Genomic DNA, 15,212 nt, shown 5'->3' on the forward strand with positions numbered 1-15,212 from the left:
CTGAAAAGTGCAGAAGCCTCACTCCCTGCCTCCCCGGCTTCAGGCCCAGAATCAACATTTGGAACACGTTATCTCAGTCCTGGCTCGGCTGCTTAGCTGTCTGCCGTCCTCAGGCAGCCGCTCCGGGCCCCGGCACCGCGGCATCCGCACGTGTAAAATAAGAGGGTTGGACAAGATGATTACCCGAGTCCTTTTCAGATCTAGAATTCACTCAAAGATTTGTCAGATTTAAACTTGTTCTTCCTAACTCATGTCAAGTATAAAAATACGTCTGCTTGTCCTGCAGATTCATTATATTCTCCTTGGCATCTTCTCCCCAAGTGAAGATTTGCTCATTTACTTGGCTAAATGTGGGTGTTTGTGTATACATGTCTTCAGTAGCTCTAAGCAAATGAAAGATTTCCGCTCTCTAAAATGTCTGAACGAACGGCACTGCGGCACCGTGAGCCGACAAAGTGTCAGCCCTCTCTTCTGATACATACAACCAGGTTCCTTTCATGGAGTCTGTTTTTCGTATTAATTATGAATGACCACGTCTAGTAAACACACATACTTAATACTCCTCAGCTGAAGGATCGCGAGCATAAACTTCACATTTTCTAGCACACCATGCATTTCGAGAGGCCCGAAAAGGTTAAAAAGGCACTGGTGGGCCCAGGGGGAGAAACAGCTTGTCTAAACAAGGTTCCTGTGTAAAAGAAAGTGGTGGCTCGGGGTTACCCTTGGGGACATCATGTCACTTCCCTGGGAAATTCACTGATAAGTATTTTAAATCACCAGAGACCGTGTGGATAGTCTCTTCAGGAGGTAAATGTACGTCAAGCATAGGGAACTCACTGGAAAGTACTTGGAGGGTTGTTACCCTGCTTCTAGAAGGCAGCTTTCAACAGAAACCAGCACGTCCCTGGACAAAGCCAACCGCCGCCAAGCATGGACCCTGTCCAGGGTCCAGGCACTGTCAGGCACTTTCCACGCGTGGTCCCAGCTCGTCTTCCCAGCAGTGTGGGACCTGTCGGGACCTGTCGGAGCAATGGGGCTTTGCAGTGTGGGACCTGTCGGAGCAATGGGGCTTTGCAGTGTTGTAACAGATTCTCTGTAGTCAGGGAAACTGAGGTAAAATCTACTGCACCAGCACGAGCAAGAGGTGGTTAGCATCTAAACTGTCGCAAGCTGATTGGCTTTGTATTTTGTTTTTGAGGATGGAGAGATTTGGCCACATGTCTTATTTAAACCTTTCTTTCCAAATGGATTTATTATGATTATTATTTGCTCTTTAATTCTAAAGCCAGTGTTCCCCTCCTCTGCAAAAAGGAAATTCTTATCCATGTTACTTGTCACTGTTTTGTATTCATCCGCCTCTGAAATAAGCTTCACCTGGACTTAAATGAATTGGCAAGTGCCCGCTTTCCTTGGTGCCCACGGAAAACGATAATCCAAGGAATGCCATATTGTAAGGTGAAAACATTAATCTTGTTATTTTTGTACTTTAGAAGAAAGTTGAAGAGAAAGAGAAAGATCAAGTAATTTATAACAGTGCTTATGTGGGAAAAAAGGCATATGGTGTCCATTTGGGTAACACACCTGCTTATTTCCGCATAGCCTTTGTAATATCTTCTCCATCCGTTTACCTGGACTTCCATTATAGAAATAAAGGAACACAGGAACTGATAAAAATTGAGTAGCCAAGGGGTGCCTGGGTGGCTCAGTCGTTAAGTGTCTGCCTTCGGCTCAGGTCAAGATCCCAGGGTCCTGGGATCGAGCCCCACATCAGGCTCCCTGCTAAGCGGGAAGCCTGCTTCTCCCTTCTCCCTCTCCCCGTGCTTGTGTTCTCTTTCTCGCTGTGTCTCTCTCTGTCACATAAATAAAGAAAATCTTAAAAAAAAAAAAAGATTTAAAAAAATTTAATAACCAAGAATTCGTAATATCAGAAATTGCTAGATTCACTTTAAATAATTTTTGTGCTACCCAAAATAGAAAATGCTGGTCCCAAGTTGTGCTAATTGGTGTTTCTTGCTGCAGCTTTGTGTGATGTGGTCAGTGAGCAAGCGCATGACTTTACCACGAAGCAGATGCTCTGGTCTCCATAATAATATGTTCCTTCTGAGAAAGTCCTGTTTCTTAGCAGAATGACCTGTGATGCTCAGATTGAACCAAGATGGATTTGCGCACCCTGAAAGAATGTAGGGTGGGAAGAGTGCCTAAATTCTCATGTGAATTTTTTTTTTTCCCTAATCTCCAACAGAATAATCCAGTCCTAGCACCTCCAAGCCTAAGCAAGATGATCCAGATGGCTGGGGAGATTGCAGACGGCATGGCATACCTCAACGCCAACAAGTTTGTCCACAGAGACCTGGCCGCCCGGAACTGCATGGTGGCCGAAGATTTCACGGTCAAAATCGGAGGTGTGTTCTTAGCTCTTCAGAGCTGAGCAAGAACTAAACTCACTCATGTTGTAGGAACTGAGCTGGTATTAGCCGATGTGCAAAGAGGTTTTCCAATGCATCCCATGAGTACGGAATCTTGCTCTTGGGAATAACATGGTTGTCTCCAGTTGATAGTCGATCGAAAATCTGGCCGGGTTGGCTCAGATCCCTACTGCACATGTGGACACAGCGGAACAAGTAGTGGGCAAGGGTGGACTGAGGCCGTGATCCCTGAGGTAGCCTCTCCTGGCACTTGAGGCATTTCTTGGCAGAACAGTTCTAAGCATTAGTTACGCAAATAATTGAGGCGACATCCTCAGGTGATTTTTGACTTGGGAATAAAAGTTGCCATCCAAATTATCAGTATTTCCCCTAATATTCTAAGCTTGAAAGGAGCTTTGTCTTCCAGTAGTCCATGGAGTTTTCTAAGAGGTGAGATCGCCTGATGGTGAGGGCCCTACAAAGAATAGGAGCAGTGACAGGGCAGTGGCAATCCCTCAAGTAAGGGAAGATCACTGCTAATTGGGGTTCATGCGCAGGTTGATCATCTTCTAAACTCGTGACCTGTCTGTTGTAATACTTAGCTAACCAACCTGCTGGTTAGACCTCTTGTTGCCACCACCCACTCAAACACCAAAAAAAAAGCCGGGGTGGGGGGTTGGATTACATTTCTGGTGTAAGTTAGAAATTTATTTCAACCTTTAGGTGTAGGCTTTGCCTTGATCTCTTAATCCTGATCTAAAAACAAAACAAAAACTATATACAACCTCAGAACTGCCCAGGAAGATACCTGCTCTTACCAGGACCCTTATCTTCCTACTATGAGATGATGATGGTTCAGAAAAACATCAAATATTTATCCTGAGAAACTGCAGGGGACACTTTGCATCTGAAATCTATTTAAAATTAACCTCTTTGATTTTTCTGACTGTCCCAGCACATAAAGACAGACACAGAGAGTGAGGGGACAGAGGAATATGTCTCAGATGAAAGCACAGGGCAAAATCACAACAACAGAGCTAAACAAATCAGAGATAAGCAATATGCCTGATAGAGAATGCAAAGTAATTGTCATAACCATACTCACTGGACTTGAGAAAAGAGTGGAGGACCTCATTTGAGACCTTCAACAAAGCGATAGAAAATATACCAAAGCACCAATCAGAGATGAAGAACTCAGTAACTGAAATTAAAAATACACTAGAGGGAATAAGTAGTAGAGGAGACAGAAGAACAGATCCATGAGCTGGAAGGGAGAGTCATGAAAAGCAACCAAAGGGAATGGGAACAAAAGATAGGTTAAAGGAAGTTAGAGGATAGGTTAAAGGAAGTCACCGACACTATCAAACATAATAGCATTCACATTTTAGGGATGCCAGAAAGAGAAGAGAAAGAAAATTTATAAAATAAAGAAATAATAGCTGAAAATGTCCCCAATCTGCGGAAGGAAACAGACCCAGGAAGCAGAGAGAGCCCCTGGTGAAATCAACCCAAGGAGGTCCACACCAAGATACATAATAATTAAAATGGCTAAAAGTAGTGATAAAGAGAATTTTAAAAGCAGCAAGAAAAAAGAAAACAGTTATATACAAGGGAAACCCCATAAAACTATAAGCTGATTTTTCGGCAGAAACTTTGCAGGCCCAAAGGGAATGGCATGATGCATTCAAAGTACGGAAAAGATAATAAAGTGAAATAAAACTCACCTCTTTGTCTAGCTCTTAAACTGTCTATTCTGGAAATGCACTCTTAGCAATAATTTTTTTCTTTAGCAATGATTCTGAATGAACTGTTTGGGCCCTTCAATTGTGAACAGTGAGTATCGCCTCTAGAATAGTTACCAAATGAGATTTTCCATCTGTAGGAGACAGAGGTGATGAGTGGAATGGTATCATAGAATAAACATCCCTTGGTCCTCAGAATTACTCATTCAGGAGCCACTGGTCCCTGGATTTGGCCCTTTGAAGCTTCCGCACATCTGGTGCGCCTTGAAGCCTGGGAGGCTGTCATGCTTCCGGGTTTCCAAGGAAGAGCCTCTCTGGCTGCTGTCTGGGCTTTCTTTGTGCTTCCTGCTCACTTGCCCTTGCTTTTGCATTGCCCTCCCTTCTCCATGAGGACTCAGATTGTTCCCACAGAGATGCCAACCAGCTCCCGTTCCCCAGCACCAGCGAATATAGAAGGCCTGAGCTTAAATCCTGGTTCTGCCAATAACAGATAAGACTTGGGGCAAGTGCCTTAAGTTCTATGAGCCTCAGTCTCTGTCCCTCTGAAATGGGCATGCTGATACAGAAGATGAAATGGTGGGAAGAAGTGGGTTCGGGTGGCTATACGCACATGCTTAGGCCTCTATAGATGTTATGTCCTCCAGCCATTGGCATTGTGCTTCCCACCCTCTTCCTGTTACATGCAGGAGCTCAGTTCACACTCCTTTCTTCCTGGCTTCACATCATGGTGGGAGAGCTAGTATTGTGCCTCTTGCCTTCAGAAGTCCAAATCAACAAGGACCATATTTGCCGTTTAACTGATTGGCACATTTGTAGTGACATTTTCCTGGTACTTGTGGTTTTTCTCACTAAAATTTGAAATTTTTCTTTTGTGTTAAAAAATAGTTTGTGTTCTTTTTCTGGGATTTCCTTTATTATTTTTTTTTCCATTTCTATGCAAATAAAGGCAAGTCCTCTCATTTGCATGTCACTGGATTAATTCCAAGATAAGACTTCGGCATTCATTTTTATTCTTCACTAGGGTTCAAAACCCCTATTTTTCCTATGCCCAGTGTCTCTTGGATTACAAACATGACAAGTAATTTCACCAGAGGCAGTTTGATGGCCCTCAGCTCAGTACAAGTAAATTGTGTTGGTTAAGTCCAAGGAACTTTATTCCCCGTGTTGTTTGCTTTGTAGCCTGACGGCTTTGTGGCATAGTTAGAGACATGAATGAACATTTTAGAAAGGAGAGCAGCCCTTTCTCCTGGGAAGGAGAACGGAAGAGTCCCTGTAAGAAAAGTTTGTACGATTGAGTGGAAAATCAAAATCTGACAAAGAAGCAATAATTTAGGATTATAAAGCAAGCCTGCCTTCAAGCGTAATTACGTGACATCTTCTGGAGACTGGAAAATGGAAGAAGTTTTCAAAAATGAGTGGGAGTATTATGTTGAAAAACATTATTGAGTAATAGCTCCAGGGGCCTAGTAAATAGCCTCTCCCCGGCATCTTAGGGTACTTTTTTCCCCCGTGAATTTGTACTTTCAATATTTTCCCCCATATTAAGCAGCAAAACTACCTTATTTCCTCTGGCAGTAGGCAGTGCTACCAAGGCAATAAGAGTCAACACGCCCTTGTTTATTTCACCAGGTTTTAAAACCACATAAAAGTGACCATTGGGTCTACACAGTATGTATTTTCTTAATAAATTGTATGCCTCGATAATTTGTAAATGCTTCTCATTTTTAAGTAAATAAAGAAATTAACTATTTATTTATTTGGAGTTAACTTTTAAAAAATGATTATTTGAAAGAGAGAAGGAGAGAGAGCAGGGGGAGGGGCAAAAGGAGAGAGAGAGAATCTCAAGCAGACTCCCGGCTGAGTGTGAAGCCCAACTTGGGGCTCGATCTCACGACCCTGAGATCACGACCTGAGCTGAAATCAAAAGTCAGTCGCTTAACCGACTCAGCCACCACAGCACTTCTGGAATTAACTTTTTTGGAGACTCAAATTAGAAACCTATTTGAAAGCCGAGATTTCTTGGTATTTCCTTGTCATGTGATTAACCAATTATCCCTTGCTGAGTCTGCCTTATACAATTGTGAACACTGAGGTCCCGCCTCCTTAAAGTGCACTCCCCCTTGGATGTGGGCATGGGACCCTCACCTGCAGCCCTTCTCTCCACCTTACAGATTTCGGTATGACGAGAGACATCTACGAGACAGACTATTACCGGAAAGGAGGAAAGGGGCTGCTGCCTGTGCGCTGGATGTCCCCCGAGTCTCTCAAGGATGGAGTCTTCACCACTCACTCTGACGTCTGGTATGAGAGACTTTTCTATAACACAAGCCCGGCACCCTCCAGCCTCCACAGATCCCATTGGCTCAGTCTCAAGGGCTTTATTTTTCTCCTGTTTTCTGTTCACTCTTAGCCCATTTCCAGCTTCAGCCCAAAAGTGTTATGTGGGCCACACTCCTGCATTGTCTAAGGTTCCTGTTGTGGGCAACCTCGCTAAGGGCATTTGTGGGATCTGAAAAATATATAGGACCAACCTTTCTTCCAACCCGTAGCTGCTCGCTAAGCGGCCAGGAGCCCTAGTGACAGAACACCGGGAGTCAGAGGACTTCACCTTCTCCCCGGTCTGCCTGCTCTCATTTTATCTTTCCCAACAGATACTTTGCATGTGCGTGGTTGCCTTACCTGATTCAAACTTGAGATTATTGCAGACATTTCTTTATTTAGATGAAAAGCGTATGAGTCCGGATATGTTTTCTGGTTGGTCCTGTCTGCTTCTGTCCTTTTTCCATGGGCACCATCATCGTTGACCCAGGGATGGTATGGAAAGCAGAATGTCTCCCTTAAAGATAAATGTGTCTCAGGGTAGAAAGCTTACCAGCTGCAGAGTGCAGAGAGCTCTTAGTTGTACTATTGTGATTCATCAGCAGCCTTGTAGAGAGGAGGTCAGGTTCTAAAATACAACTGGGGTCCTTGGCAGGCTGAGGTCCTGGCACATCTGCCTTCTAGCACGTCAGCTCGTTTCTTGGCTGTCCCCTCCGGAGATCCCAATGCTGATGTGTTATAGAAATGGTAGTTGTTCACTCCACTTGTCTGGACGAGCACACACAGGAGTTATTTAAATAGTGACCGACATCATTTTTTTTTTTTTTTTAACCTCATGAACCTTTCACAGTTCAAGGGCCTTGGATCTTCCTTTGAAGACAGGTGCAAATTGGAAATAGGATTTGAATATGACCTGGCAAAGCACAGTTGCTTCTCGAGTTCACATATGAGATCTGTTTTGCAATCAGCCTGTCCGGGATAGTTATCCCTTTGCTGTCAAATCAAAGTGCTCACCGTCATTTTTAGATGTAGAGATGATGGGGAGGGGACAGGCCTGGGTCTCTTCACGCATCTCATTATTCTAGCCCCTGTGCCTCCAAAAGCTCCAAGGTCAGCTTACAGTACGATAAAATAGAGAAAACTGTGAAAGCCAGGGAAAACAAGGGGCAGAATAGGACAATAAAACTGGAGTTATTAATATCTCCAGGCAAATTTTGCCCAAACTCAGGTTAGCAACAACTGGGACAAACAGCAGTAGAAGGACACATAGAGAGCGTTTGATGCCCGTGTTCTCCCACTTGATGGCATCGATCATGAACCAATCATATATTTAAATAAACAAGAGTGGGTATTTGGTATTCGTTCCATTCAATGTCCAGGCATTAGTTTTTTTTGTTTTGTTTTGTTTTTTAAACACAGCCTTCAAGGGTAACACAGGTAGGTAGGGTAGGCCAGCCAAGATGTTGGTGAAGAGCACCTAGGATTTAAAGCTTTCCATGTCAAAGGAACGGAAATCTTTTTTTTTAAGGTTTTTATTCTTATTTACTTTATTTTAATTTTTATTTTTAAGATTTATTTATTTATTTGGCAGAGAGAGACACAGTGAGAGAGGGAACACAAGCAGGGGGAGTGGGTGAGGGAGAAGCAGGCTTCCCACCGAGCAGAGAGCCCGACACAAGGCTCGACCCCAGGACCCTGGGATCATGACCTGAGCCGAAGGCAGATGCTTCACGACTGAGCTGCCCAGGTGCCCCTATTCTTTTTTTTTTTTTTTTTTTTTAGTTTTTGTTTATTTATTTGACAGAGAGAGAAAGAGCACAAGCAGGGGGAGTAGCAGAAGGAGAGGGAGAAGCAGACTCCCTGCTGAGCAGGGAGCCCAACGTGGGACTCGATCTCAGGACCCTGGGATTGTGACCTGACCCAGAGGCAGATTCTTAGCTGACTGAGCCACCCACGCGCCCCAGTCATTTTAGAATATAGTCAATAGCATAGTCATTCCTAAACAGTCGAAAATCTAGAAAGAGAGACAAAGAGTTTTATTTGACTTTGTGAAGGAGACCCCAGAATCCCAGACCTGGGGGGTATCTGTGTGGTCACATCCAGCCCCCAGGTCCCATCCATGGTGTCCGACAGCTAGTAGTTGAGCAGGTTCTGCTCACATCTCCAGGGACGGAAACAGACCGCTTACTTCTTAAGACGTCCCTGCTCTTTGCTGGTCTTGCTCATGTTAGGCTCAGATCGGTCTCTTGGTGGTACCTGTTGGCCCTTCTCTGAGGCAGAGCTGCACACCGTGCTGTGTTTCTGATAAGACGGGCCTCGGAGTCACAGGAAGGGGTCTCTTTTCTGCAGTTTGGACATTTCTACATTTTTCTGTACCCCTTTGAGATTTTATTCCCAGGCCCTTGGACCCGGTGTTGGCTCCTCTCTAGCCCTGTGTCCCTGCCAGCATTTCCTTCGGGTCAGGAGACACAAGTGTGTTCCCTTCCTGGGTATGCGGACCGTCTCCAACAGTCTTCATTTCTTGACTCACTACGGTTTCCAAACAGCCACAAATATCCAGGGCTGGTTGCACCCACTTACAATCATCTGCTTCTCTAGTGGCTCAGATATGAGAGAGGGGAACATGGATCTCTCTGTAGGTCTTGAGCTGCTGGTAGATGGGACAGTGACACAATCCGGTCTTGGATGCAGAGGCGCGGCCCCTGAACACTGACCTCAGGCAGTGCCAGCACTGACCTGCGAGATTCACAGCAAACTGACCTGTGAGATTCACAGCAAACTGCACCATCTCTGGGGAAAGCAATGCTCATAATTCAAAAAGCACACGAAGGCATTTGTTCCATGTTTCAGGAAGAGCCGTGTCCACGGAATTCGTGCCTTGGTTTTATGTTCACATAAAAAGTGCCACATTGCTAAGTACCTGCTTCGAGAAACACATGGGTTTTGCCTCTTCCTCAGCGTCCCTGACTGGCTGTGTGGCCTTGGTCAACCCGTGGGACATTGCTGGGCTTCGGTTGCTCCGTCCGTGGGTGAGGTCTGTTTGGGAATGTCTACACGCCCCGTGAGGCCCGCAGGAGCTTGACTGATGTTTAAATGGCTCCTGTGACAACCCGGGATGCCAGGGAGGCGTCTCGGTGCTGGGTAGAGTCGGTTCAGCCTCCATCCATAGACTCCCTGCAGCTGGTCACGTCCCGCGAAGGATGACCAGACTCTAGGGTTAAGTGGCCCTGCCTGACGAGCGACACTGACATCACAGAGGAGTCACGCGGGGGGAGGCCTCCGGGGGAGAGCCGGGCCTCTTACCTGCCGTGTTACTTCACGGCTGTGATCACGAGGGCCTGGTGAGGCCCAGCAAAGGCTCAGTGGCGGGGAGGACTCCTGTCCTTGAGGGGTGAAGTCATATGGAGAAGAGGAAGTGATCCTGAGGTTCTAGAGTCATGGAAGCCTGATCAGGAGAGATGGGGTCCTGCGGCACCCTAAAGTATGAATTGTCCCAGCCAGAGCCGTGAGGGTGCGGGTTCCTGGCAGCGGGAATGCAGGGGAAGCCATGGTGGCAGGACGTGCTTGCTGCTTCTGGAGGACGGTGGGACTCCCCTGAGGGGGTTTCGGGAGAGAGAGACCAGCGCTGTGTCAGGGGCTTAGGCCTGATCCTTCAGGTTCTGCAAAGACCCGCAGAGCCACTGAAGGCAGAAGGACCCAGGAGTGGGACCCAGCGCTGCAGTTTAAGATGGTCCCATCAGCTGAAGCCTGAGGCTGCGTGGAGTCAGGTGCTGGCGCCCCAACGGGATCCTGGGGCACGGTGCTGGGCTCCAAGGAGGTGGAGGGACGGGGGACCCAGGGTGGACAGCCCCAGTGAGGCCAGAAGAGCAGGGCTGTGGGATAGACTGTGGTTGCGACACGTGAAGTTTATGGACGGCCAGGTGACCGTGACCAGGAGCTTGAGCCAGAGCGGCTGGAAGGGTCCAGGCGGGAGCCGGTGAGTGAGCCAGTGAGTGCTGTGGCCTGCGGAGCCACAGGTGTCTCGGGAGGGAGCTGAGCTCCCAGATGCTCCCCCGGCCTGCAGTCAGCAAACACAGCAAGCTGGCCGTGTCTTGGGCTGCCCTGCTTGGCAGCGGTGGCCTCCGGGACATGGGCCGCTGGGACCAGGTGCCCTGCAGTAGGAGATCGCTCCGCCGAAGCTGATGGAGAAGCTGGCTGGCCGCCCCAGCTGAGCCTCTGAACACCGCACTGGGGCCTCTGCGGTCTCTGGCTTTTCTAGGTCTCTTACGCAACATTAAAGACTCTTTTTTGGCCACTGGAAATCAAAAAGGACCTTGGGTGGGTGCGTCCTCTGCTAAGATTCTGTCTTCGTGTCCCACGTCTGCGCTCAACAGCAATTTGCCCAGAAGCCTTCCGCTCATGATTGTGGTAGAATCTGAGCCCTTCCTGGTTCAGGATCCCGAGAGCTCTCGGCGGGAAGCGCCGGGCCCCAGAATGTTCCATGCGGCTCCGCCAGCACCCCTGGCCTCACAGAGTCCCATCGGAAGCCCCTCGGGCCATGGGCTGCTGGCGAGCCTGCTTTATTCCACCAAAATGAACCGAATGTAAAGACAGACAGACGGAGGAGAAGCTGTACAAGCCAGCCGTGCGTGTCGGGAAGGCACCTTGACTCTGCAGATTACAGCATTGCCTCTTTAAACACTACCCGCCTGACCTTTCGGTGTGCGTGTATATGTATTTTAATTTGTTTTCGGGTCGTTGGATCTTCTAAACCAACAGACAGACGGCATGCTTGGCAGAATCGCTCACTGCTCCCCTTGCTGAATTGACTTCTCGGCCCCTTTGCCACTTGGCTGAACCTGCCTAAGGACGCCCAGCTGCCCGGGAGCCCCCAAACCAGCCAGTCCCGCCCTCCTCGCTCCCTCAGGGGCCCCACCCCCGCCATGAGACTGAGCCCCCCACAGTCGGCAGCTCTCATAGCCCCCCAGCGCTTCTCTCCCCACTGCCCCCACTGGCCCTGGGGAGATCCCCGGTGAGTTTTCCAACACTCCAGACCGATGGGATCCGAACTGTGGCCAGGGACCCGAGGCACCATGTGTTTTAAAAACTCGCCAGGAGACTCTACTCTGCAGGCAGGCTTGAGAGCTAGTTGGGTACAGCTTCCCAAATCGGGGGAGCTTGTTCACCAGCTTGGCTGTCCTTAGGGCTGCGTTCGAGCCCACTGCACTGCGGTCCCGGCAAGGCCTGGGAATCTGCTTTGGATTACAGGATACAGTGCGTTTGGGAGACAGTCCTGCCCGCTGCACAGCTGGGGCCCTGACCTCAGGTTGTCCAGGCTTCCCAAGAGTGCTCAGGCGCTTCCTAGTCCTTTGGGGGCCCCTGCAAACCCCCTCCGCTTTGGCTTCCTCCACTGTGCCCTGGGGCTGTGTCTCCTGTGCAGGAAACATGAACAGCAACCGAGGGAGACGGACGTGCACAGCCCGCCAGTGCCGGGCCCACAGCAGGACACGCGGGTGGCTGCCCCTGGGGCCGGCAGGTGCTGGGTGGACAGATCCAGCGCGGTCAGCGGTCCCCTTTCTGAGCCCTCACGTTGTCCCCTCTCTCCCACAGGTCCTTCGGGGTCGTGCTCTGGGAGATCGCCACGCTGGCCGAGCAGCCCTACCAGGGCTTGTCCAACGAGCAGGTCCTTCGCTTCGTTATGGAGGGCGGCCTTCTGGACAAGCCGGACAACTGTCCCGACATGCTGTACGTCGTCCCTGGGCCCCCGCCGCACCCCCTCCACGTTCTCTGACCCGTGACCTGGGGTGGGGGGCGCAGTTCTGGGAGCCAGTCTCTCAGGCCGGCAGGTGGTTTCAAAGAGGGTCTTCTTGATGGTGGGAACCTGTGCCTTCATGGGGCTGCCTCAGTTTCCCTCCGTCTCCCTTAGGGTTCTGATGGACCAGTTGGCACTGGTCCTCTCAGGCCACGTGTCTCTGTGGAGTATTTGCCCAAAGCAATCCTTACCCGTCTTCGCCCTGCAAAGTTTAAAAAGGGGGTGTCATGGGGGACACCTGCATGACCGTGAGCGCTCTTGACCCCGTTCCAGAGCCTCCCGCAGCGGTGGGCAGACCTGCAAGAACTGGCACCTGCACTTGCCTCTGCCGTGGGGCTACCCTCAGGTGTCCTCCCTGCCGAGCGTGGACAGAAGTCGTAAACCATGCAAGGGTCATGCTCCCTGGAGCTTCAGGCAGTGACCCCCGGGGAACCTAACGCAGAGTGTCCAAGAGCCTCCTGGGCCTCGCTGCTCGGCACTTAGGAGAAGCTGCCAGAGGCCAGGGCTGCAGAAGGCGGCTGGGCCTCACTGTCTGGTGGAGGAGGAACAAGTCAGAGGAGGCTGTGAAGGTGGCCTGGGGCGGGGTCGTCAGGTGCAGGACAGGGACAGGTAGAGAATGGTGCACTTGGTTTTAACACGCACGTGGAGGTGGGGCCCGGAGATTCTTCTGGATCCCAATGGGTGGAAGGTAGGCTACCACCACTAGTACCTCGGACCTGGGCACCAATTCAGGAATTTTCCAGAAGTGCTTTTCAGGACCTGTTTGGCTTCACGTGAGGAGAGATCCCAGAGGGACTGTGGGGCTGCGTCTGTGTCTATGTGGAAGACCCCCTAGATCTGCCTCACGTGGGCACTGTCTCGGGCCACCTCCGAGCGGCAGGATGGTTTGCAAACATGAGGCAGATATCCTCTCAGGCGGATACCAGGGAAACTGGCCTCAACAGCCATGAAAGTCTCGCTCATTTGAGTCTCTCAGCACTTTCCTTGGAACAGGAATCCAGACGCAGGTGGGCTGACCCCTCTGCTCAGTCTCAGCCGACCGAAATCTGGGGCCACCATCGTCCCAGGCTCTGGGCCTCCCGCTCCACACCCCTCAGGTTGTCCGCAGGATTCAGTCCTGTGGCTGCGGGACTGTCACCCTCCCGGGGACTGTCTTCTGCCACCTGAGCAGCTTGCTTCTTCAGACCCAGGATGACCCTCTCTCCACTGCTTTTACCTTTTGTTTTACCTGATTAAGCCACATCTACCCCAGATAATCTCCCTTGTGGTTAACTCAGTCAGCTGACGAGAAAACTAAAATAGCCGAGGGAAATCCCGTCGTCATCCGTGGTCCGAGCCGCATTCAGGTGAGGGGTTACAGGGGCAGGAATCTCGGGGAGCGTCTCAGGGTCCGGCTGCCGCGGCTTGGGAAGCAGAAACCATTGTCCATCAACAAACCAAGCTTTTGTGTTGTTTTCTGAAGGACTGGGTTGCTACCAAGACTGACTCCCCAGCTCCGTGGAGGTGTGGGAAGCCTTGTCCCCATGGCCCTGACTGCCCAGCTGCAGGGCCTGGGGGCTGGGGGTGACTCAGTGTGGCACCCCTGTGCTGGGGAGCACATTAGCTGGGCCCTGCGCCCTGTAGCTGCTGCTTGTGAATGTTTGTTCAGCTGAAGCCCATTCTAGCCCAAGGACAGTTTGCATGGAAGTATGAGAGAGGACCTACCACTGCCATAGGGAAAGCAGCATCCTTGCATTGCTCGTGTGTGGGCAGCGTGAATGGTGGGGGGTGGGGAAAGGGTGGCGGAGACAGAGTGGGAGGCAACGGGGTTTCCCAGGTCCCTCAAGAACCTTCCCAATTAGCCTCTTAGACTTCAGGACCCAAAGTTAGAAGAAACTCAAAGGTCACTTAGTTTAAAAAAAAAAAAGTCACTTAGTGCATTTTCTTGCCTAGTGTGGAGACGCTCCCTCTCCCGACCTGTACCTGTACCAGTTTTCCACTGCAGGACATTATCCCAAACTTAAGAGTTGAAAACAATGATTAGCATTTGCCATCCCACAGAGTGTCTGAAGGCGGAGGCTGGCCGGCTGCAGCCTGAGTCTCCCGCCCAGGGCCGCTGTCCGCAGTGGGCTTGACCAGGGCTGGGACCCCCTTGCAAGGTGGCACCCCCATGGGGCCAGGTGCCAGGCAGCTGGCTTCTCCCCGAGCAGGCTCAGCAAACGCTTCCTCTGGAAGGACAGAGAGGAAATACTTTCTAGCTCCAGGGGCCCACACGGTCTCAGTGACAGCCACTCACCTCTGTCACAGAGCCAAAGCCGTCACACGTGCCACGTGACTGGGCACGGCTGTGCTCCTGGACCCCTTGGTTTGGGGATACTGAAGTTTGAATTTCCCGTACTCCTCACGTCACAAAATATTATTCTTATTTTTTTTTTTTAAACCACTTTAAAGTATAAAAAACCATTCTTAGCTCCTAGGCCTTACAAAACCAGCCAATAGGCCACAAGCACCTGCAGCTTGTCTCCGCTGCCCCAAAGCAAATGAGTCCAGAGCAGAGCAGAAACCATGGTGGCCTTTCCCGCCTAACATCGCGGGAGCAGCCCTCCGTGATGTGGCTGGAGATTACAGGGGCCCTGCTCGGCGGTGGGGCCGGGGGGGGGCTGTCCCTGGGGGCTATTCTCCGAACAGTGTGGCTGCCGTATTCTTGCCAGTGCATTATAAGAAACGTCTTCCTTCAGAGCGGAAATCTAAGTCATGGAGCATGAGGAGTGATGCGTACTGAATTCGCATCCAGGTGTCTGGTGCAGGACAGAGGCAGTGGCTAGAGCCCGTGGCGTGGTAGCAAGCTTAGAGACAGTCCAAAAAAGCACGTGTGCATTGCGTTCACGCGATTTGGGGGTGGTGGGAGGAGAGGTATTGTTTTCGAGCTTCCTCTTTGGGATAAATGTTGGCCGCTGAGAAACTTGTAGGACTCCT

The 15,212-nt window shown here is 50.1% G+C and overlaps 1 protein-coding gene across 1 annotated transcript in view; it reads left to right on the forward strand.

Annotated features, from left to right (window-relative positions):
* The window catches only part of IGF1R (insulin like growth factor 1 receptor), a 295,362-nt gene that overhangs the window by 273,554 nt on the left and 6,596 nt on the right, over positions 1 to 15,212 (forward strand). Inside the window, exons 18-20 of the mRNA XM_044230174.1 lie at positions 2,243 to 2,402; positions 6,319 to 6,448; positions 12,056 to 12,190. Coding sequence (XP_044086109.1) covers positions 2,243 to 2,402; positions 6,319 to 6,448; positions 12,056 to 12,190 — 425 coding nt within the window. The remainder of the gene's footprint in view (positions 1 to 2,242; positions 2,403 to 6,318; positions 6,449 to 12,055; positions 12,191 to 15,212) is intronic.

This window comes from Neovison vison, chromosome 13 (genome assembly GCF_020171115.1).
Source record: "Neovison vison isolate M4711 chromosome 13, ASM_NN_V1, whole genome shotgun sequence".
NCBI lineage: Eukaryota > Metazoa > Chordata > Mammalia > Carnivora > Mustelidae > Neogale > Neogale vison.